Source organism: Pelodiscus sinensis, chromosome 12, assembly GCF_049634645.1.
Source record: "Pelodiscus sinensis isolate JC-2024 chromosome 12, ASM4963464v1, whole genome shotgun sequence".
NCBI classification, from domain to species: domain Eukaryota; kingdom Metazoa; phylum Chordata; order Testudines; family Trionychidae; genus Pelodiscus; species Pelodiscus sinensis.
This window is the reverse complement of record NC_134722.1, coordinates 48471103-48493229: the sequence shown is the minus strand read 5'-3', so window position 1 is coordinate 48493229 and position 22127 is coordinate 48471103. Positions and strand designations below refer to the sequence as shown.

Below are 22127 nucleotides of genomic sequence, written 5' to 3'. Positions count from 1 at the left end.
CGCCAGCACCCCAAGGCCGGCAGCCTGGACCTCACCCCCCCGCCAGAACCCTCTCCCCTCCTGCGCCCCGACCCCTGCCCCAGCCCAGCGCTCCCGCCAGCACCCCAAGGCCGGCAGCCTGGACCTCACCCCCCCGCCAGAACCCTCTCCCCTCCCGCGCCCCGACCCCTGCCCCAGCCCAGCGCTCCCGCCAGCACCCCAAGGCCGGCAGCCTGGACCTCACCCCCCCGCCAGAACCCTCTCCCCTCCCGCGCCCCGGCCCCTGCCCCAGCCCAGCGCTCCCGCCAGCACCCCAAGGCCGGCAGCCTGGACCTCACCCCCCCGCCAGAACCCTCTCCCCTCCCGCGCCCCGGCCCCTGCCCCAGCCCAGCGCTCCCGCCAGCACCCCAAGGCCGGCAGCCTGGACCTCACCCCCCCGCCAGAACCCTCTCCCCTCCTGCGCCCCGACCCCTGCCCCCCAGCACTCCCGCCAGCACCCCAAAGCCGGCAGCCTGGACCTCACCCCCCAGCCAGAACCCTCTCCCCTCCCGCGCCCCGACCCCTGCCCCAGCCCAGCGCTCCCGCCAGCACCCCAAAGCCGGCAGCCTGGACCTCACCCCCCAGCCAGAACCCTCTCCCCTCCCGCGCCCCGACCCCTGCCCCAGCCCAGCGCTCCCGCCAGCACCCCAAAGCCGGCAGCCTGGACCTCACCCCCCAGCCAGAACCCTCTCCCCTCCCGCGCCCCGACCCCTGCCCCAGCCCAGCACTCCCGCCAGCACCCCAAAGCCGGCAGCCTGGACCTCACCCCCCAGCCAGAACCCTCTCCCCTCCCGCGCCCCGACCCCTGCCCCAGCCCAGCGCTCCCGCCAGCACCCCAAGGCCGGCAGCCTGGACCTCACCCCCCCGCCAGAACCCTCTCCCCTCCCGCGCCCCGACCCCAGCCCAGCGCTCCCGCCAGCACCCCAAGGCCGGCAGCCTGGACCTCACCCCCCCGCCAGAACCCTCTCCCCTCCCGCGCCCCGACCCCTGCCCCAGCCCAGCGCTCCCGCCAGCACCCCAAAGCCGGCAGCCTGGACCTCACCCCCCCGCCAGAACCCTCTCCCCTCCTGCACCCCGGCCCCTGCCCCAGCCCACAGCCCCTTCCTGAACCCCAAAGCCGGCAGCCTGGACCTCACCCCCCAGCCAGAACCCTCTCCCCTCCTGCGCCCCGACCCCTGCCCCAGCCCAGCGCTCCCGCCAGCACCCCAAGGCCGGCAGCCTGGACCTCACCCCCCAGCCAGAACCCTCTCCCCTCCTGCGCCCCGACCCCTGCCCCAGCCCAGCACTCCCGCCAGCACCCCAAAGCCGGCAGCCTGGACCTCACCCCCCCGCCAGAACCCTCTCCCCTCCTGCGCCCCGGCCCCTGCCCCAGCCCAGCGCTCCCGCCAGCACCCCAAAGCCGGCAGCCTGGACCTCACCCCCCAGCCAGAACCCTCTCCCCTCCTGCGCCCCGGCCCCTGCCCCAGCCCAGTGCCCCTTCCTGAACCCCTGCCCCAGCAGCCAGGGCTGGATTACCCAATAGGCAGACTAAGCACGTGCTTAGGGCACCAGCAAACCAGGGGCACCAAAAAAAAAAAAAAAACCCCAGAGGAGATGACAGTCTGGTGTTGTTTTTAGTTTGAATTACATGGGGGGGGGGGGGGGGGGGGGGGGGCGCACCATAATCTTTTCAGTGCTTGGGGTCTCCAGAGGTCTGAGTCCGGCCTGCGGGCAGCCCTGGAGAGCCAGCCTGCAGCCAGAGCCGCGCCCTGCCCCGGCAGTGAAGGTGTGTGGGTGCGGGGTGAGCCGTGGCGGAGGAGGGGGCAGGGCACGGGCCTGGGGGTTTCTGCAAACAGGAAGCTGGCAGCCCAGGTCTCCATGTCCAAGTTGCTCGAGGAGCTTTACCACGGCCAGGGCCAGCAATCCGGTGCCCCTGCGGCGTCGGCGGCGCCTCCCCCTCGTCTGCGCCGTGTGGAGGGCTGGGTCACGCCAGGCACGCAGGCGGGGCCTTCAGCGGCTCCACGCCCTGCCCCCGACGGCCTGGGGAGACCCCCGAGGCCACGCTCACCGTGCAGCTGGGGGCAGTGTGAAGGCCGTGCCTCGGGAACGGGCGCCGCCGGGGGCACGGCCGGCAGGGGAGCTGGACGAGCACTGGGCACTTCCCAAGGGCCTGCGGACAAGGAAGGGCTGGAGCCGCACAGCACTGCCAAGCGAGAGCAACGCTGAGCAGACACCCGCGGGGCGAGCGGTTCCCAGCACAGACACGGGAGGGCAAGGAGCCGGGTTCCCTCCATGCTGCGGGGCCGCGCAGCTGCCTATTAAGCCCCGTGCAGGGCTCAAGGCAGCCGCACACAGAGCTGCCACGGCCGGGCGTGTCAGGGGGAGCCACCGCCGAGAGTCCCTCTTCAGGGTGACTTACGTAGAGGCAGGGCTGTTCACACCGAGTGGGGTCCTCCGCTCCCAGGCACCAAACCAGCCACACGGAGCACGTCTGTTCCCCACTCTGGCCAGCAAGGGGTCACACAAGAAGCCCCCTCAAACCCCCCAGCCCTCCCTTACACAGGGGAGAGGTTATAACCCATCCCCCACCTCCCCTCACACACCCCAGCGCTCCCTGTGCCCCCCAGCCCCCCTTACAAAGGGGAGAGGTTATAACCCATCCCCCACCTCCCCTCACACCCCCCAGTGCTCCCTGTGCCCCCCTGCCCCCCTTACAAAGGGGAGAGGTTATAACCCATCCCCCTACCTCCCCTCAGACACCCCAGTGCGCCCTGTGTCACATTCCCAGGTCAATTTATACCTTAGACGAGGGCTACTCAACTTTGGAAACCCTGGGAGGCCACAATAATACAGCACATGCCGAGGGCCGAGGGCCGCAACGGAAGTGTGGTTGCCTGGATATATATATATGCAATTATGCAAATAGCTTCTCTCACACTGACAGGCATGACTACAAAGGTTAAGGCAAGCCTACACAACACGCAGGCCCCATTGAAGTCAGTGCTGCTGATATTCATGAAACGCAACATTGACCCGGTTTCCACCCGTATGACAGCGCTTGGAATGAGTGATGACAGGCCAGGAATTGACCTATTCCACGGCATAGCAACAGGAGACCGTTCTGTTGACTAATTTTGTTTTAGCTCCCAGCTGTGGGCTGCGTGCTGCGCCCCAAAGCGGGCCGCGAAGAAATGGGCAGCGTGATGAGCAGCCCTGCCTTAGGTCTCACCCCACACAGCTGGCTGGGCCAGTCCTTTAGCAGCTACACTCGGCTCGTTAGCGGAATCACACACGCACTGATTGCCCAGCTCAGGTGCAGGCAGGCAGCGAGAGGGATGAACTGCTGGCTGACGACAGGTCTCCAGGGCCCGCCTGTGGCCGGGAGGGGGTCGTTCGTCCTTCAGAGGTGAGAAGCCGGACCAAGGGGCGGGATTTCCAGAGCTCTTTGTACGCCCTCGGCCAGCTGGAGGGAATCCCGTTGCTCTTGCACATCCCACGTTGGCGCGTGGCGCCCGAGGGCCAGTGCCCGTCCACGCAGGACTCGGGTCTTTGCAGGTGGATGCCAGTGCGCCCAGCCGGAAGGTTTGCAGGAAAGTCCATTCAGTGTAGGTGCCTCCCATGCGCGGCTGTTCATTGAATGATTCTGGCCACTTGACTGCCCTTCCCAGACAGGCTGGCCGGCTGCTCTTGGGGGGTACGCCAGGGCTCACACTTGACACAGCCAATCTTCCCATCCAAAACGCTACGTGCCCACAAATAGCACGGCCAGCACCAGCAAACCATCAGCTTCGCACGGACATCACGTGGTACGAACTCTGCGCCCCACCCCGCTGACGTCCACAGGGCTCCTTCGGCCAGACGCGCTGGGGCGGCCGTAGGGAGGGCGGCAGAGACCGCCCTTGTCTGAGCCTGGCGCGGTTCACAGGCCCTGGGAGGGGCTAACGCTCTAGGCTGAAGGATGATGCCTTTGGTCAGAGGGCCTGCGGAGGGGAACGTCTGGTTTTACAGGCTGCAGTCCTGTCCAGCAGGCCAAGCTCTGGAGAACGTCGATATTCCGGTGGTCCCTGCAGGGCGGCGGGAAGCTTGAATTTCCGTCCCAGATAAGCAATGGGCAGACCTCCGGGCACACTAAGGCGCTGTTTCAGCACGCAGAGCCTGACCAGCCCTGCCCTGGAACTGCGCCTTTCCTTTAGCACCCGCCAGCAGGGGCGAATAATCCGTGGTAAGAACAACAAAATGCTGAATTTGCCAGGAGACCGAGTCCAAGGTCATTCTACGCGCCTGGGCCCTCGCTGAGGGACCCTGACTCACCCCCTCCCTGCCGGTTACTTACAGGTTTGGCCATCTGCACTGTGAGATGTTGCAGAATCACAGCTAGCCAGCGCAGACCAAGAAGGGTTAAATATTCTGCCAGCCCGTTGAACTGGCCCAGTGCAGAAACACGCCTCTCGGCTGAGGAGTACGCAGACACTTAGGCCGCTCTCGCGCACAGGAAAATCCGTCCCTTAGTCTGTGGTGTCCTTACCGGAGCCGTTCCATTGCCACGCAGTCTGCACTTGCTGTTCAAGCGTGTTGGAAATGCTAGCTAGTTTCTAGTGGCAAGTGTATTAGCTGGTTATTATCTTCTCAAACCTCAGCAAGACACTGCTCTATTTGTGTGTGTTTAATATATATAGTTCAGTACAGAGGATGCTGGGAAAGCTGGGTTACTTTAGCAGGATTTAAAGAAAATACCCGGTGTTGACTAAGTAACAGTTAATCTCCCGCTGGCTGCTCTGATTTGATAAGTCAGCATCTTTTTAAAATGCTTGTAACTAATGCCAAAGCAGCTACGTGATATTTACCGTATTTTCTGGCGTATAAGATTACTTTTTATGCTAAAAAACATCCCCCAAAAATCGGGGGTCATCTTACACGCCGGGGCTTTTCTCGCCCCGGAGGACACAGACTGCGGGACCTTGCGGTCCCGCCGCCCGCGTACTCCGGGGCGAGAAAAGCTGCTCCGCGTCTCCCTGGTCTGCAGACCAGGAAGATGCGGAGCAAAGCCGTGGAGGGGCTCCGGCAGCGGGGCAGCCCAGGCGCGCCTGGGATGCCCCTCCGCGGCTTTGCGAAGCCACGGGGGAAGCCGGCAGCGGGGCAGCCCAGACGCGCCGCGGCTGTCCCGCTGCCGGCGTCCTCAGAGGCTTTGCTCCCGGTGTCCCTGGTCTGCTGGAGACGGTCCCCAGCAGACCAGAGGCACCGGGAGCAAAGACGAAGCGGCGGCAGGGTGCCGCAATTCTGAGGCTTTGCTCTGGCAAAGCCTCAGAGGCGTGGGACCCCACCGCTGCTGCGGCTTTGCTCCCGGTGCCTCTGGTCTGCTGGGGACCATCTCCAGCAGACCAGGGACACCGGGAGCAAAGCCGGGGAGGCGGAGGGGTCCCGCGCCTCTGAGGCTTTGCTCTGGCAAAGCTGGGGAGGCGCGGGACCCCGCCACGGCTGCGGCTTTGCTCCCGGTGCCCCTAGTCTGCTGGGGACCGTCTCCAGCAGACCAGGGACACCGGGAGCAAAGCCGGGGAGGCGGAGGGGCGCTGGGGCGCTGCCGGTTGGCCTCTTAAGGGGGGGTAGTCTTATACGGCGAGTATAAGATGAAAACCTATCTTTTAACTAGAAAATTAGGGGGTCGTCTTATATGCCCAGTAGCCTTATACGCCGGAAAATACGGTATTTTTTAACATCAGACATATGTGACTCAACAAAATTAGTGCCATCAGGGTTGGGACTGCCCTCCGAAAATGGATCCTGTGACACTCACCATACTTACGGTTTGTTGTCTGGGGTTGAGAAGCACTTCCCTTGAACAGTTGGATCCGGTTAGTCTGATAAATGTTATCCACTTTGCCTTGAGTTCCGGTAACTTGTACATTGATGAAATCACAGCCGCAATAGAATCATAGAATGGGATGAAACCTCGAGAGGTCGTCAAGTCCACTTCCCTGCCCTCATGGCAGGACAAAGCACCTCTACATCAGTGTTTCTCAACCAGTGGTACGCGTCCCCTTAGGGGTACTTGAGAGATGTCTGGGGGGGGCACGTCAACAACTGACATTTGGAGAAAACTGAATTTTTGTTCTAAGTTTTACAGCGCTTTATTATTTTTGGACCTTTTTACACCCAAAAATGTCATTGCCTGCCTGACTATGATTAAGTTGTTAAAACAAATGTGTTGCAATGGTAGAAAAAAAATTGTGTCTGAAAACTGTAGGGACTGAGGGTACTTTATTTTTTTTAAAGGGGTACTGTAGAAGCCATTTCATATTTAGCTAAAAGCCACTTCATAGAACAGAAGCCAATTAAGATTCTCACTTCTGCACCTACACTAGAAAGTTCACTGACCTTCACCAATGTGAGAAAGGCCAGGAGGATGGGCTGTTGGAATGTGTTAATGAACTATTTTGAGCTGAAGCTCAAACTCCCTAAAAAAACCTGTTTCTTTCTGTGCTGATAACAATTTCTCTTTGAAGTTTGTTTTGTTGGAATGCCCTGGCATCAGACTTTCTTTGGTTAAGGGCATAAAATACGAGGATTGATTGTGTTGAGCAGCCTTACTGGGCCCAGCTCACTTGGCTTTACTGATCAATAAAGCTGCCTGTTTAGCCGCCTAAAACTGAGGGAGGCTTTTGCTTCGACAGCGCTTTATTCAAAAAAGGTTGAGAGCCACTGATCTAGCCCATCCCTGACAGGTGTCTGTCTACCCTGCTCTTCAATATCTCCAGGGAGGGACACTCCACAACCTCCCTGGGCAATTCATTCCAGTGTTTCACCCCCCTGAACAGGCAGGAAGTGTTTCCTAACGTCCAACTTCAACCTCCCTGGCTGCAGTTTAAGCCCGTTGCTGCTTGTCCTGTCCTCAAAGGCCAAGGAGAACCATTTGTCTCCCACCTCCCTGTGGCCCCCTTTTAGTTCCCTGCAAACCGCTCTCATGTCCCCTCTCCATCTTCTCTTTTCTAAACTAAACAAGCCCAGTTCCTTCAGCCGTCCCTCCTAGCTCATGTTCTCTAGAACGTTCATCAGCTTTGTTGCTCTTCTCTGGACCCTCTCCAATTTCTCCACATCTTTCCTGAAATGTGGTGCCCACCGCTCTTACTGTGGCATCTCTGATTGGCTGCTCAGGCATAGAAGGCAGGCAGTGGGGGCAGGCAGCCAAGCAGAGGGCTGCAATGCACCTTGGGCCTGGGCTGCAGCCAAGCCCAGAGGCCAGGTGACAGGCAGATGGGACAGCCCTGCCCGCATGGCACCGCTTCCCAAACACTCCCAGGCCAGGGCAGAGCAGGCCTGTGCCCCGGCTAGGCTCCTTCCCACCACGTGCACAGCAGGCCCCCACCGCCCAGAAGGGCCGAGCCCCCCCACGGCCTCTCCTGGCCACTGCCTCCCGGTGTGTGAGCCCCCGCTGACTCCACGAGCGAGCTGCCCCCCTGGGGCCACTGGGGCATGTGGACCTTCCCCCACGCCCAGGGAAGCGTGACCCTCCCCACCTCCAGGGCACTGCCCTCCCCCACCCAGTGGGCGCAGGCAGGGAGGGCCCCACCCCCAAGTGGGCCCGGCCCCACGGCTAGAAACACCCAAGGTGCCCCATGGCTCCTGGCCGCCCCTCCCAGCGCTCCCTGCTGCTCTGGGGGAAGGGGCGTCTCGGCAGGTAGCCGCGCCGGCCGGGAGCGCTCGGCCTGGCGAACTCGGTACACTGCGCGGGAATTGCCCGGGCTCTCCCTGGGCTCCCTGCCCTGCGGTGACTGCTGGGGGCCGGGCCCACGGGCTGACCCAGTCAGAGGTTCAGGGCTTGGGACAAGGAGACCCCTGAACGGCGCCTGACCCCCCCGAGCCGCAGTCGGCCTGAGACACCCCCCATGCGCCCTGAGCAGCCTGGTGCTCTTCCCGCCCCATCCCCACCCCGACCCCCCAGCTCCTCTGGCGCGGGCCGGGCAGGCAGGGCTGCTGCGTTCCAACAGGTTTATTGAGGCGCGGTCGCTGGGTCGGCCTGGCCCAGGGCTCTTGTCGCAGGGCCGGGGGGCGTCTCACCAGGGAAGAACTTTCCCTTCCCAGCTGACAAAGGCCCCGTTGTCCTTCTCGGAGAGCGTGGGCAGCACCTCCAGGATCTCGCGGACGCTCGCGTCCACCGCCAGGGGGGCCTGCAGGGGAGAAGGAGAGTGAGGGGGAGCCTGCCCAGGGCTGACCCAGGGGCACCAGGACCAGCCATGGGCCTGGCAGCCAAACTGGGCCCTGAGGGATCCCAACTGCAGGTGTCAGATTTGGGTGAGGGGAGCCTGAAAACAGCCCCCATTGTTACAATCTGGTTCTTCGGTAGCCATGTTGGAAGTCCTGTGCTAGGCCTGAAGGGCAGCAGCCACTAGCTGTAAGGCCTGGAGTCACATCCTCACATTCCATCTATGATGCATTAAAATAGCGTCACCCCAGGCTGGGAGAAGGGGATTTTGCCCCGACAGCTCCCCACGGTCACCAGATAACGAGACAGATCTCGAGATGGGTAGAGAAAACTGAAGTCACCCCATTGTGTCTGGCAAGAAACTGCTTCTCCACAGTTAGGTTGTGGAATCCTCATCCTATGGCTAAGTGGCCTCACTTTCCTATTGTTTGTAACTGTTCCTGTCTGCTGGATAATTAATGTTGCTGGGTGTAAATCGATTAAGGTGGTGGGGTGTGATTGGTTAGGTACTTCTGTTCTGATTGGTTAGTAAAATTATACTAAAATAATCGGTGAAGGTCTAGCTAAGCAGGACTCAGGTTTCATTCTATAAACTGGGGTCCAAGAAGTAACAGAAGCAGAAGGAAAGAAAACCAGCTGGAAGAAGAACAAAGGGAAACAAGAACAGAGAGGAACACCAAGAAGGGGGAAGACCTGGAAGAACTCACCTCCAAGACCCAGCCTAAGACCAGGGCTGCCAGGACCTCTCTGCACGACCGTGACGTGCAGCAGCTAGGATCCAGAGAGACTGCCCTTGCCTGGCCAACAAGCCCTTTCAATGGCTAAAGATCCTGCCAACCTGCAGGAAGTTCTGCCCCGAGCCCTAGGAATTGGGTGAGGGTGGGTGTGTAAATTGACAGGGTTGCACCCTGAGCCCTAGGAACGGGGTAAAGGTGTGTCCCTACAGTGTGGAAGGGACAGAGACGTGTGTGCGGGTACCACCACCTGTGCCTGGGGGCTCGTGGTGCCCCGTGACTGTCTCTCGCCCTGGCGCGGGTGAGGCGGTGGCTGCTCTTCTGTGCTCCTGCTGCCCCCACGTCGCCGCGCTGCGTGGGCCGTGGGGCGAGTGTGCCAGCACACGCCCACCCCTCGCGCTGGCCATGCACAGGGGGCAGGTAGCAAACAGGAGTTTCAGTGCCCAGGACAGAGCTGAGCCCCGGGGTCTGATGACAGAGTCACTGGGACCCTCCCGCTCTGGACCAGGTAGAGCTGGAGGGGACGGCAGTTTCCAGCGGAGCCGTGAGCCCTGCGATGAGCATCTGCCCTGCGTCGCCCCGCAGGTGCCTACCTTGAGGGAGGCTCTACTCCCCATGTCCGTCTGCACCCAGCCCGGGTGGAGAGCCACGCTCAGGATCCCGTCCCCGCCGTGCGCCAAGGCCTGGCACTTGGTGAGCATGTTCAGCGCTGCCTGCGGGGAGACACCATGAGCAGAAGCCGCAGCAACTGGGGGAGGGCAGGGCCCTGCAGGAAGTGACCCCAGGTCCCGAGGGAGCCGGAAAAGGGGTGAGGACCGGGGCAGAGCTGCAGTCAGAGGCTCTCCATGCAGCCAGCCGGGTGCTCTCAGGCAGGGCGTGGAGAAGGGGCTGTAGCTGTACTCCGAAGAGCCACAGCTACTGAGCAGTCGCAGGGCTGTCTCAGCTGAGCACAGTGTAGAGCAGTGCCGAGGCTGCTCTGGGTCCTGCAGGGGCAGGGCAGGTGGGGAGAGTGTAATGAGGCATCAATTCGCCTTTGTTCCCCCTCCAGTTTCATCCCGGGGGCGGCTGAGGAGCTGGGCCCTTGCTCTCTGAACTGGGGGGCTTTGTCCCTTGGAAGGGCCAGAACTAATAGCTCCACCCCCCGAGACTGGCTGGACAAGAGCTGGACAGCCCCACGCCCGGCCCCGGACGGGGATTTCCTGGACGGGATACAGGCGCCGTGGAAAGGTCCCCGCTGGATGGGAACTCGGCACGGAGCCGACGGGGATTCCCGACAGCCGAACAGCAGCCGGCCCGGCACCGCGGGGAGGCTAGAAGGGCTGGGCAAAGCAGCGGGCTGCACGTCTGTGCAAGCAGAGAGCTGGCAGAATTCAGGCCCTGCGGCGCGTGCCCTGTACCTTGCTGCAGCGATAGGAGACGGCTTGCCCCAAATGCCAGAGAAAGATGTTCTGGATGGAGCCGGCCTCGCTGGACATGTTGACAATGGCCGCCCGGCTGCAGCTCAGCCCTGTCTGGGGGCTCTCCTGGGCAGCCTTCTTCAGCAAGGGCAGGAAGGCCTGGGCAGGGGGAGAAAGGAGCAGCCAGGTGGTCAGCTTAGGGGAAAGGAACCAGGGTTGCGGGGCAAGGGTACTAGAAAGTGAAAAATTATGTAGAAAAGTCTGCAAGTCCCCAGGGCCTGATGAAATGCACCTAGAAAACTCCAGAAGCTGAAAGGAGGTAGCTGAGCCTTTAGCGATCATCTCTGAAAAGTCATGGAAGTCAGGAGAGATTCCAGAAGGGCAAATCTAGCACCCATCTATAAAATGGAAGTAAGAACAACCCAGGAAACTACAGACCCGTCAGTTTAACTTCTGTGCCAAGGAAGGTAATGGAGCAAGTAATTAAAGAATTTATCTGCAAACACCTGGAGGATAATAGGGTGACAGGTAACAGCCAACATGGGTTTGTAAAGAACAAATTGTGTCAAACCAATCTGATAGCTTCCTTTGATAGGATAACGAGTCTTGTGGATAAGGGAGAAGGTGTGGAGGTGGTTTACCTAGACTTTAGTGAGGCATTTGATACAGTATCGCATGATCTTCTTATCAGTAAAACTAGGGAAATCCAACCTAGATGGGGCTACTATAAGGTGGGTGCGTAACTGGCTGGATAACCGTTCTCAGAAAGTTATTAACGGTTCAGTCATGCTGGAAGGGCATAACTAGTGGGGTTCCGCAGGGGTCTGTTTTGGGACCGGTTCTGTTCAATATCTTCATCAACGATTTAGATATCAGCATAGAGAGTACGGTTATTAAATGTGCAGATGATCCCAACCTGGGAGGGGTTGCAAGTGCTTTGGAGGTTAGGGTCATAATTCAAAATGATCTGGACAAACTGGAGAAATGGTCTGAGGTCAACAGGATGAAGTTGAATAAGGACAAATGCAAAGTGCTCCACTTAGGAAGGAACAATCCGTGTCTCACACACAGAATGGGAAGCGACTGTCTAGGAAGGAGCAGTGCAGAAAGGGATCTAGGGATCAGAGTGGACCACAAGCTAAATAGAAGTCAACAATGTGATGCTGTTGCAAAAAAAGCAAACATGATTGTGGGATGCATTAACAGGTGTGTTGAGATCAAGACACGAGAAGTCATTCTTCCGCTCTACTCAGCGCTGATCAGGCCTCAGTTGGAGGATTGTGTCCAGTGCTGGGTACCGCATTTCAAGAAAGATGAGAAGAAATTGGAGAAGGTCCAGAGAAGAGCAACAAAAACAATGAAAGGTCTAGAGAACTCGAGCTATGAGGGAAGACTGAAAGAATGGGACTTTAGTCTGGAAAGGAGAAGATTGAGGGGGGACATGAGAGCAGGTTTCAAGTATCTAAAAGGGTGTCACAAGGAGGAGAGAGACAAATTGTTCATCTTGGCCTCTGAGGACAGGACAAGAAGCAACGGGCTTAAACTGCAGCAAGGGAGGTTTAGGTTGGACGTTAGGAAACACTTCCTGCCTGTCCGGGTGGATAAACACTGGGATAAATTGCCTAGGAGGTGGTGGAATCCCCATCTCTGGAGATATTGAAGGGCAGGTTGGACAGACACTGCCAGGGATGGTCTGGATGGTGCTTGGTCCTGCCGTGAGGGCAGGGGACTGGACTTGATGCCTCTCGAGGTCCCTGCCAGTTCTAGGATGTTATGAATGTGCTGAGGCTCTCCCCTTTCCCCGTGCAGAAGCTGGAGCCCCGCTCAGGCAAGTGTGGGGAGCCTCGGACCCTCCTCCTGCCTAGGGCGAGGGGGGCTGAGAACAGCCCCCTGCCCATGACTCTGCCCCCAGACTTCCCCTCCAGGGCACATGGAGGGTCCATGGCTTCCACCAGCTGCCTGGGCAGCTCTTTCCATGGCCCAGCTGGGGGAATAAGAGTCCTGAGGGTGCTGTAGGGAGCCATGGACACCCCCCTGGCTCTGTGTGGGAGCCCTGGGCAGCCGGAACCCAGGCAGGGCGCTGCTCTCCCGCCCACCTGCGTTGGGGAGCGGGGAGGGGCAGGGCCTTGCGCTGGCAGAGTAGGAGTAGGGTTGCCAGGTGTCCGGCATTGTACCAGGCAGTCTGGTATTGGCGCGCTCTGCCCGGGAAAACAAAGGAGAGGCTACCGGACGCGTGCAATGTGCGGTATTTCTGATTGTTCCGGCTGCGCACCGGACAGAAGCTTGGTGGGGGCGCGGGAGCGGCTGGGAGTCCCAGCTGGGAGGCGGGACCGTGCTTGCCACCGGGAGGCCCCAGTCTGTTGAGTGTGAGGAGGCGGGGAAGCCTCCTCGCTCGTGCGTCGCCGCGAGCCTGCACAGGACAGGGTCTGCCAGTGCCCGGGTCAGTCCCGCTCCCAACCGGCCAATGTGCTCACGCCTGCCCCTTCCTGGCTGGTTGGTTCTCCCCCACTTCCCCTCCTGATCTCCCCGGCCAGGCCCCCTGCACTCCCCCAGCTCTGCTTCCTGCCGGCCGGTCCCTCTTCCTGATCTCCCCCGGCCAGCTCCGCTGCATCCCCTCTGCCAGCTCTGCTTTCATCCCCCTGGTCCTCCGGGCCCCCCCTTCCAGCCAGCCTCGTGGCCCCCGATCCCCGCCAACTCTGCTTCCCACCCCCCCTTCCTCCCGGCCAGCCCCACCCCCCCTCCCAGCCGGTCCCCCTCCTCCGATATTCCGCAGCCAGCCCCGTTCTGCCCTACCCGCCCCCACGACCACCCCTGCTTCTCGTTGGCCCCCCCCATCTCTCCCGGCCAGCCCCGTTAGCTGTTTCCCCCATGAAGTGTGTCTGGTGTTTTGGGTTTTTTAAATGACTACCTGGCAACCCCTAGCACTGATCCTATCCCTGTGCCAGCCCCAGGTCTTTTTGGTTTTGCTCAACAACTTTGTCCCCCCACACTTTTTATTTCCTTCAACAGAATTTTTTCTCGGTGTTTTTTTTTGCGGGGGGAGGGGGCTGTTCAGGATTTTTGTTTCAACCATCTGGAACCCGAGGAAGGAGGAATGCCTTGCCCTGGTTGTGAGGTACCTCCTCCCCCCCCACCTGCCCTTCCCATGACACTAGCTGGTCTGCGCCGGCTCTGGGTCGGCTCCCTGACACCTCCCGCCTCTGGCCACACAAGCCCTGCCTTCCCGGCCTCGCGCTCTGCACACAGGGACCCCCCAGGGCAAAGCCCCCCGCGCCTTCCCTGCAGCACCCGGCTACGCGCAGTGTGACCAGGCTGGCGGGGTTCAGCTGCAGGCAGCACCACTGTGCCCAGCTCCCTGGCCAGGGGGCCCGTGCGGAGAGTCGAATCCCGTTACATCAGGACACGCTGTCTAGAGAGGGAAGGTAACGAGCACGCGCTCTTCTCGCCCCGAGACGCTTCTCGGCCAAAGGTCTCTCCGGGGCATGGACGGCAGCCTGGCTGCGATCCCTTCTGCAAGAAGCAAACGCCCTGCCGGTTTGCGTCCTCAGGGAAGGAGTCCAGGGCGTCCTCTTTGGCCCCCAGTACACTTGTCTAACCCTGTGACGGGCTCCTTAGGACGATGGACCCCCCCCCCCCACACACAGACACACGCTGCTTGCGAGCTCCTGTTGTTCCTCTCTCCTTGACGCTTTCATGCCCCGTCCCGAGCATTCAGCATAGGCTGCCAAGAGGAGACCCCGGGAACCGTGCGCCCCCTCAGGGCTGACAGACGGCCTGGGGCATGGGCTTTGGGGAGCTACCGCTCACTTCCTCCAAGGCCTGGAGAGGGAAAGGCGGGGTCCCAGCAGGGAGCGTAGCGGGAGTGCCAACACAATCGTGTGGACATGGCCCCAGCCCGACCGCCGGGAGAGGGGAAATGAGTCACTGGATTTCCAGCCCACCACTTTCAAGTGGCAGTCTGGTTTTGAAGGGCTTTCGCCCAAGACTGGCCCCGCACCGGGGTTCCATTTGCCCTCTGTAGGGGCCTTACCTGGCTCACCAGCAGGGGCCCCGTCACGTTGGTTGCATACACCAGGGCCATGCCCTCCGGCGTCTCAGACTCCAGCGTGCTCGGCATCGCGGTGCCAGCGTTGTTTATCAGCAGGGTGAGCCCCGAGCCTTTCAGCTGCTCCTGCACGCTGGCTGCGGCCGCCTGGATGCTGGCCGGGTGGGTAACGTCTGGGGGGAGACAGCACAGGGGCATAAGCACACGATCCCTCCTCGCCCATGTCGCTCCCTACCACATCCTGGCCCAGGGAGCTTTGCACGCGGGGCAGAGGTAGGAGAGGGGCGGGGGGAGGGAGAGAACCGGGGCTGGGTCCAGAGCAGCCCCAAGGGAAGGGTCGTTACTGGCTCCCTGGACAGCCGCAGCAGCCTGATCAGTGCAGCTCGGTGGCCGTCAGCGCGCGGCTCCTGGTGTGCGGGCGAGCGACGGGGACGGGAAGGGGGATGGTTTAAAACGGGTTTGGCTGCATTGCTGGTGAGAGAATTGCCCAGCCTGGGCAGAGCCGCCAGGGGCCAGTCTCATGCGAGGGGTCTGGCCCGGGGGCTTCCCAGCCGGCCCCCCCTCACACTCTGGGTCCCGTTCAATGGGCTCCGTCCTGTCCCCCTGCTGGGCTCGGCAGGGAGGATACGGGGGGGGGGGGGGCGGCGCAAGGGAACGCTGGGCCCGGGGCAGGGCACCCACCTAGTGCCACGATCACCAGGTTTGGATGCCTGGACGCCAAGTCCTGGAGCTGCTGGAAAGGGATAAAGTTAATGAGTATTGACATGGCACCTGCCTGGAGCCGGGCTGGGCAGCGTCCAGCTCCCTGCTGCCCCTGGGCCCGAGTCCAGATCTCGGTGCTTCCCTGTGCCAGCCCCCGGGCTGCGTCCCGCCTGGGCTTTGTGGGTCTGGAGGAGGCGGCCAGTTGCCCCTGAGCATTTCCCCGGCAGCAGCAACCTCTGCTCCCCAGTGCCAGCCCCTCGAAGATACTGTGAGTCTGCCATTTCCCAGGCTGGGTGCGTGGGCACCGCCCTGGGCCGGGGCCTTGGGGCTCCCACCACTGAGCTGCCCTGTCACTGGATGGAGGCCCAGTCCTTCAGCAGACAGAGGGCCTGAGGTCGTGGCAGCCAAGGGAGGTGAGTCCAGGAAGCGCTGCTGCCGGCCAGGGCGGCAACAGGCGCTGGGGGGTAGGGTGCTGGGGAGAGGGCAGGAGCCCAGAGAAGGGGCATTCACCACGCTCACAGGGCAGAGGTGCCGAGCGGAGCCGGAGGGAGGAGGCGGAGAGGAAAACACGAGTTGCCTTTAAGAGTCCTGATTCGAGGGGGTTGGACCCATGATGCCGGCTGGCTGGCTGGCTGGGGGCTGCCAGTGCAGGGGAGAACTGAGCTGTGGTGACACCAGGCCTGCGCCGTGCCAGCCGGCCCCGATGAGTTACCCTGGGGGCAGCCGCTACTGCCCTGTCCTTGCTGCTCTGGGACTCATCGGACAGGTTTCCAGGGGCTTCGGGTGCAGCTGCGCACTCCGGGGTGGGAGCCGGGTCTGCAGTGACCTCCTGCCCCGGCAGGCTGCTCTGGGACGGGACGCCCCTTGTTCAGCTTCCCCTCCCTGCCCCCCGCCAGCTCCCCTCACCCCTCACCTGCGCTCGCTCTCCCGCTGGGTCCCGGCAGCCGGCGAAGACCCTCTCTGGTGGGTTGGCCTTCCCCAGCAGCTGCCTGACCAGCTCCAGGCCGATGCCCCGATTGGCCCCTGTCACCAGCACGCTGCGCACACACAGGCCAGCCATAGCCCCTCGTCTGCCTCTGCTCCGGCTGGCAGTGCCACCCCCAGTGGGAGCGGGACTAGTTATAGCCCCCGAAATCCCCGCCCCGCTCTGCCCTGCAGCTGGGAACGAGGCAGGAAGAGCTGGGTGCAGAAGGCGCCTGTGATCGGGGGTTGGGACTTTGCTCCAGTGTGGTGCATGCTGTGCATTTCTGTGTACAAAGTGATCGCAGGTCGGGTGAACTATGCCGAGGTCAGAGATACTTGACTGTGGAAGCAACAACAGCCTGTGAGCAGCCCACCTGGAGCAGCCCCTGCGCTGTGGCAAGAGCAAAGGTGGCGTTTCCGCAAGGCCTCTCTGCCGCAGTCCCAGCTGGGCGTTCCACGAGGGACGGAGCCGGATCTGCCGGGACACACCCCCAGCCTCGGGAATGTCACTGACATGGGACCAGAGAACATTTGTTCACTGGTCATTCCCACAGGTGGGTGGGGAAACTGAGGCAAAAGCCACCGGACCGAGATAGCGAGGGGGCTGTGACAGACGGCTGGCTAAGCCAGCGCTCTGCCACGGTAGCCTGGCTAAAGAGGCCGAGGGGGAACGGCTGAGCAAGCCCAGGCCTGAAGGGCTGTTAGAAGCAGCTGTGAGCCTCACTGGGCGAGGGCTATGTAAGGCAGAGGAAGGAAGCCAGGAGAGGGCAAGGAGGAGCCAGGAGCCAGGATGTGGCTGAGTGTGCGCCCAGGCAGATGGAGGCACTGACTTGACTGGAAGCTTTGCACACAGGAGGCGGGGGGAACGGACAATACAAGCCCAGGTGACGCAGCGGAAGGCTCTCTGGCTGATTCGTGGACCAGAAGGTGTCCCAAACAAAGGGGCCTGAGCGGGGACTGCGCCACAGGGGTGTTTTACTTACAGGTCACCTGACTGATGCACTGTTGCTGGGTTTTCCCAACTGGACGCTGTGTTGCTGCGTCTCATGCTGTGGCCCGGGGCCTGCGAGAAGGTGAGGACAGGCTGTCGTGTACTGGCGCATTCAGCTGGATGGAACAGGGAGGGCCAAGGAGTCAAAGGTGTTAACGTGCCCCTGCTGCGTTCAGCATTCACCACTTGTTGGAACATAAGAATGGCCGTACTGGGTTAGACCAAAGGTCCATCTAGCCCAGTATCCTGTCTGCCGACAGTGGCCAGCGCCAGGTGCCCCGGAGGGCGTGGACCGAAGATAATGATCAAGCGATTTGTCTTGTGCCATCCGTCTCCAGGGACACCATTCCTACCCCCTGGCTAATAGCCTTTTATGGACCTAACCTCCATGAATTTATCTAGCTTCTCTTTAAACTGCTACAGTCCTAGCCTTCGCAGCCTCCTCCGGCAAGGAGTTCCACAGGTTGACTACACGCTGTGTGAAGAAGAACTTTTGCTTATTAGTTTTAAACTTGCTACCCATGAATTTCATTTGGTGTCCTCTAGTTCTTCTATTATGGGAACTAATAAATAACTTTTCTTTATCAGCCCTCTCCACACCACTCATGATTTTATAGACCTCTTATCATATCCCCCCTCGGTCTCCTCTTTTCTAAACTGAAAAGTCCCAGTCGCTTTAGCCTCTCCTCATATGGGACCCGTTCCAAACCCCTCATTTTAGTTGCCCTTTTCTGGACCCTTTCCAAGGCCAAAATATCTTTTTTGAGGTGAGGAGACCACATCCGTACACAGTATTCCAGATGTGGGCGTACCATAGTTTTATACAGGGGCAGTAAGATATTCTGGCTCTTATTTTCTATCCTTTTCTTAACAATTCCTAACATTCTATTTGCCTTTTTGACCGCCGCTGCACTCTGTGTGGACGTTTTCAGAGAACCCCAACAAGATCGCTTTCCTGATTTGTCGTAGCCAAATTAGCCCCCATCATGTCATATTTGTACAGTTGGGGTTATTTTTTCCAACATGCATTACTTTACACTTATCCACATTGAACTTCATTTGCCATTTTGTTGCCCAATCACTCAGTTTGGTGAGATCTTTTTGAAGTTCTTCACAGTCTGCTTCTGTCTCGACTATCTTAAACAGTTTAGTATCATCCGCAAACTTTACCACCTCACTGCTTGCCCCTTTCTCCAGATCATTTATGAATAACTTGAACAGGATTGGTCCTAGGACTGACCTTTGGAGGACACCACTAGTTACCCCTCTCCATTCTGAAAATTTACCATTTATTCCTACCCTTTGTTTCCTGTCTTTTAACCAGTTCTCAATCCATGGAAGGACCTTCCCTCTTATCCCATGGCCATGTAATTTACACAAGAGCCTTTGGTGTGGGACTTTGTCAAAGGCTGTCTGAAAATCTAAGTATACTATTGTGACGTAGTGGGGGTACAAGGAAGTTACTCACCCTGTGCAGTAACGTTTGTTCTTCGAGATGCGTGTCCCGTGGGTGCTCCACTGTAGGTGTCGGCTTGTCCCGGCGCCGCAGATCGGAGATCTTTCTAGCCGTAGTCTGCCGGACCGCGCATGCGCGAAGTGCGGCTCGTGGCTTTTCGCGCCGTTTGAGCAGCGCTGGTCCGGCTCCCGCCAGTTCCTCCTGCCTCTTAGTCTGAAAGACAAATAATAATAAATTCCGAAGAGGGGAGGAGGGCGGGTCGTGGAGCACCCACGGGACACGCATCTCGAAGAACAAATGTTACTGCACAGGGTGAGTAACTTCCTTTTCTTCTTCGAGCAGTGTCCCGTGGGTGCTCCACTGTAGGTGAATGTATAGCAGTAGCTCACGAATGGAGGAGGGTTCGGAGCTATCGTGCCGTAGCTGAGGATAACACTGCTGTCGCCACCGTGGAATCAGGTATTATCAAGTTCGGGACAGCGTAATGTGTGGCGAATGTTAAATTGGAAGACCACGTAGCAGCTCTGCAGATATCTATCAAGGGGACCCCCTTGAGAAAAGCAGTGGATGTAGCCACCGCCCGAGTTGAATGAGCCCTCATAGTTGAAGGCAGTGGTTTCTTACGCAGTTCGTAACATGACCTTATGCACTGTACGATGGAAGAAGAGATGCGTTGGGCGGACAGTGGGCGACCCTTAGAACGGTCCGTCATTGATACTAATAATGCATCCGTCGCACGGAATGGTTTGGTCCTCTTGATGTAAAAGGCGAGAGCCCGTCTGATGTCCAAAGTGTGTAGGCGTGCATGCTCTGGTGACGCATGTGGTTTAGGATAGAATACCGGGAGGATTATAGGTTCGTTAATGTGAAATCGAGAGACCACTTTGGGACGAAACCGCGGTAATGTTCGGAGTATTACTGCTTGGTGCGTAAAAATCGTATATGGAGGAGAGGCTGACAGCGCAGCTAGTTCACTCACTCTCCTTGCGGAAGTGATGGATAGTAAGAAAATGACCTTCATGGACAAGTCGTATAAGGTACATGTCGCGAGCGGTTCAAACGGTCTGGCCGTCAGGGAATTGAGAACCAACTCAAGGTCCCAAGGATCCGCTGGTTGAGTATAATGCGGGTAAAGGTTAGACATTCCTTTCAAAAACCTTTTAGTTGTTGGATGAGAAAATATTGAGTATCCGTTAATCTGCTGGTGAAAGGCTGCAATTGCAGCAACGTGAACTCTGATGGAGGTGCAGGTGAGGCCTGACTCCTTAAGGTGTACGAGATAGTCCAGGATATAGTGTAAAGGTGAGGAGACTGGGTCCAGGCCCTTTTGTGAACACCACGATGAGAAACGTGACCATTTAGAAAGGTAAGTAGACCATGTAGAGAGTTTTCTACCGTTCAGCAGAATGTGCTTGACCGACTGTGAGCATAGCACCTCTGATTGTTGGAACCAACTAGGTACCACGCCGTGAGCGTGAGATGATTCACCTGCGGGTGAAGCAGGGAGCGATGATTCTGCGACAGGAGATCGTGTCGAGGTGGCAGAGGAAACGGAGGATACCTCAACATGCGATGTAAGTATGGGTACCATGTTTGCCTGGACCAGGCTGGGGCTATTAGGATTACTGTGGCCCTGTCTCGGATTATTTTCTCTACCACCCGGGGAATTAGAGGTGTGGGTGGGAATGCATATAGTAGGTGACGCCCCCAGTTGTATAGGAAAGCGTCGCCCTCTGAATTCTGTCCGATGCCCGCTCTCGAGCAATACCGAGGACATTTCGTATTGCGAGACGTTGCGAAGAGGTCCACTACTGGGAAACCCCAACGTTGGAATATCGTCGCAGTCACGGTCGGGTGTAGCTCCCATTCGTGATTGGGAGAGAAGTGCCTGCTGAGGGCGTCCGCCCTTACATTGTGCTGACCGGGGAGGTATTCTGCGACTAGAAAGATATTGTGGCGATTGCACATGTTCCATAGGCGAACCGCCTCCGCACACAGGGAGTGAGACCTGGCGCCCCCTTGCTTGTTTATATAATAGACGGTCGTTATATTGTCCGTCAGGACTCGTATGACCTGGTCTTGAATGACAGGAAGGAAGTGTTGACATGCCCTGTACACTGCCCTGAGCTCCAGAAAGTTGATGTGCATCAGCGACTCGTCTGGCAACCATAGGCCTTGTATTTGCTCGCGCCTGAGGTGCGCACCCCATCCGATGAGTGACGCATCCGTTGTCAATTGCATCGACGGTTGGGGGCGATGAAAGGGTACTCCTAACAATAGATTGTTTGGTACTGTCCACCAAGTAAGTGATTTCTTGACGTAGGTAGGTACTGTTATCGTCCTGTGGACGTCGCGTACGTTGGGGGGACAGATTCAAGCCATCCAATGTTGTATGCATCGCAAATGTAACCTTGCGTGCTTCACTACGTATGTTGTTGAGGCCATGTGACCCATGAGCTGCAGGCACCTTAGTATGGGAACCTTTGGGCTGACGAGTAATATCTGAATCAAGTCTTGCATCGTGGAAAATCTTTCCATCGGTAATGATGCGCGTTCGGTTGTAGAGTCGAGACGGGCGCCTATGAATTGTATTGTTTGACATGGTTCCAGTGATGACTTTGGAACATTGAGAAGGAGTCCCAGCTCGTGAAAGAGCCTGCGTGTTATCTGAGTGGCGCTGATCGACTCCTGGAGTGACTGGGCTCTTATTAGGCAATCGTCGAGGTACGGGGAAAATCATTATGTGAAGGCGACGTAAGTATGCCGTCACCACAGCCAGGGTCTTGAAGAAAACCCGCGGAGCCGACGAGAGACCGAACGGCAGGACCTTGTACTGGAAATGGTCTGTACCGATTTGGAAGCGCAGAAATCGTCTGTGTGCTGGGTGGATCGCAATGTGAAAATATGCGTCCTGAAGATCGAGGGATGTGAACCAATCCCCATTCTGAAGTGCTGGGATGATTGTAGTTAAGGTAACCATTCGAAAGCGTTGTTTTCGCAAGAAACGGTTGAGGTCGCGGAGATCTAGTATCGGCCTCCATCCCCCTGACTTCTTTTCTGTTACGAAGTAGCGGGAGTAGAACCCTCTGCCCTTGAATTCGTCCGGAACACGTTCTATCGCCCCAACGGTAAGAAGACGGGCGACTTCCTGCCTGAGCAGTATCTCGTGAGATGGGTCCCTGAAAAGGGACGGGGCAGGGGGGGATGGGTGAGGAATCGACGTGAATGGGATGGTATAACCGAGACGAATTGTTTCGAGGACCCATTTGTCGGTGGTGATGTAGGCCCATCGATGGAGGTATGGTCTGAGGCGGTGATGAAATATCGCCTTCGAAGCACTCGGAATGGTATTGACGGGAATGGTTCTCAACCCCTCGAGGGACGCGTCAAACTTGCTGCCTGGTACCCTGTTGGGAAGTCGTTTTGGGCGGCGGGCGTCTGCGTTGTTGCCGCTGCCTACCCCTCTGTTGGTCCTGGGGTCTATATTGAGGGGATTGCTGGAAGGGGGGCCTCTGTCTCTGGTAGGTCGTATATCGCTTTTTGCGGTATGGAGGGGTATACATTCCGAGCGTTTTCAGAGTGGTTCTGGAATCCTTCCCCGAGTGTAGGAGTTGGTCGGTCTTCTCGGAGAAGAGGTTCTTTCTG

At 58.9% G+C, this 22127-nt stretch overlaps 2 protein-coding genes across 3 annotated transcripts in view; both read right to left on the bottom strand.

Moving 5' to 3' along the window:
- Positions 1-7966: 7966 nt before the first annotated feature.
- Positions 7967-16277, bottom strand: LOC102459921 (C-signal-like). Of its 2 annotated transcripts, none has more exons than XM_075940699.1 (6): positions 15986-16277; positions 15052-15103; positions 14356-14543; positions 10326-10484; positions 9522-9641; positions 7967-8159 (listed from the first exon to the last, which is right to left on the bottom strand). In XM_075940699.1, exons 1-6 carry the CDS (start codon positions 16130-16132, stop codon positions 8046-8048), a joined length of 780 nt encoding a protein of 259 aa, XP_075796814.1. In that variant the 5' UTR covers positions 16133-16277; the 3' UTR covers positions 7967-8045. The 2 variants fall into 2 exon arrangements, with proteins under 2 accessions (XP_075796814.1, XP_075796813.1); XM_075940698.1 differs by having other exon boundaries at positions 15052-15100; positions 15986-16263.
- Positions 16278-16431: 154 nt separating this feature from the next.
- LOC142831131 (uncharacterized) overlaps positions 16432-22127 on the bottom strand; it is a 30966-nt gene continuing 25270 nt past the window's right edge. The window contains exon 4 of the mRNA XM_075940695.1: positions 16432-17142. Within this exon, the coding sequence (XP_075796810.1) occupies positions 17139-17142 (4 nt within the window). The 3' untranslated portion in view covers positions 16432-17138. The remainder of the gene's footprint in view (positions 17143-22127) is intronic.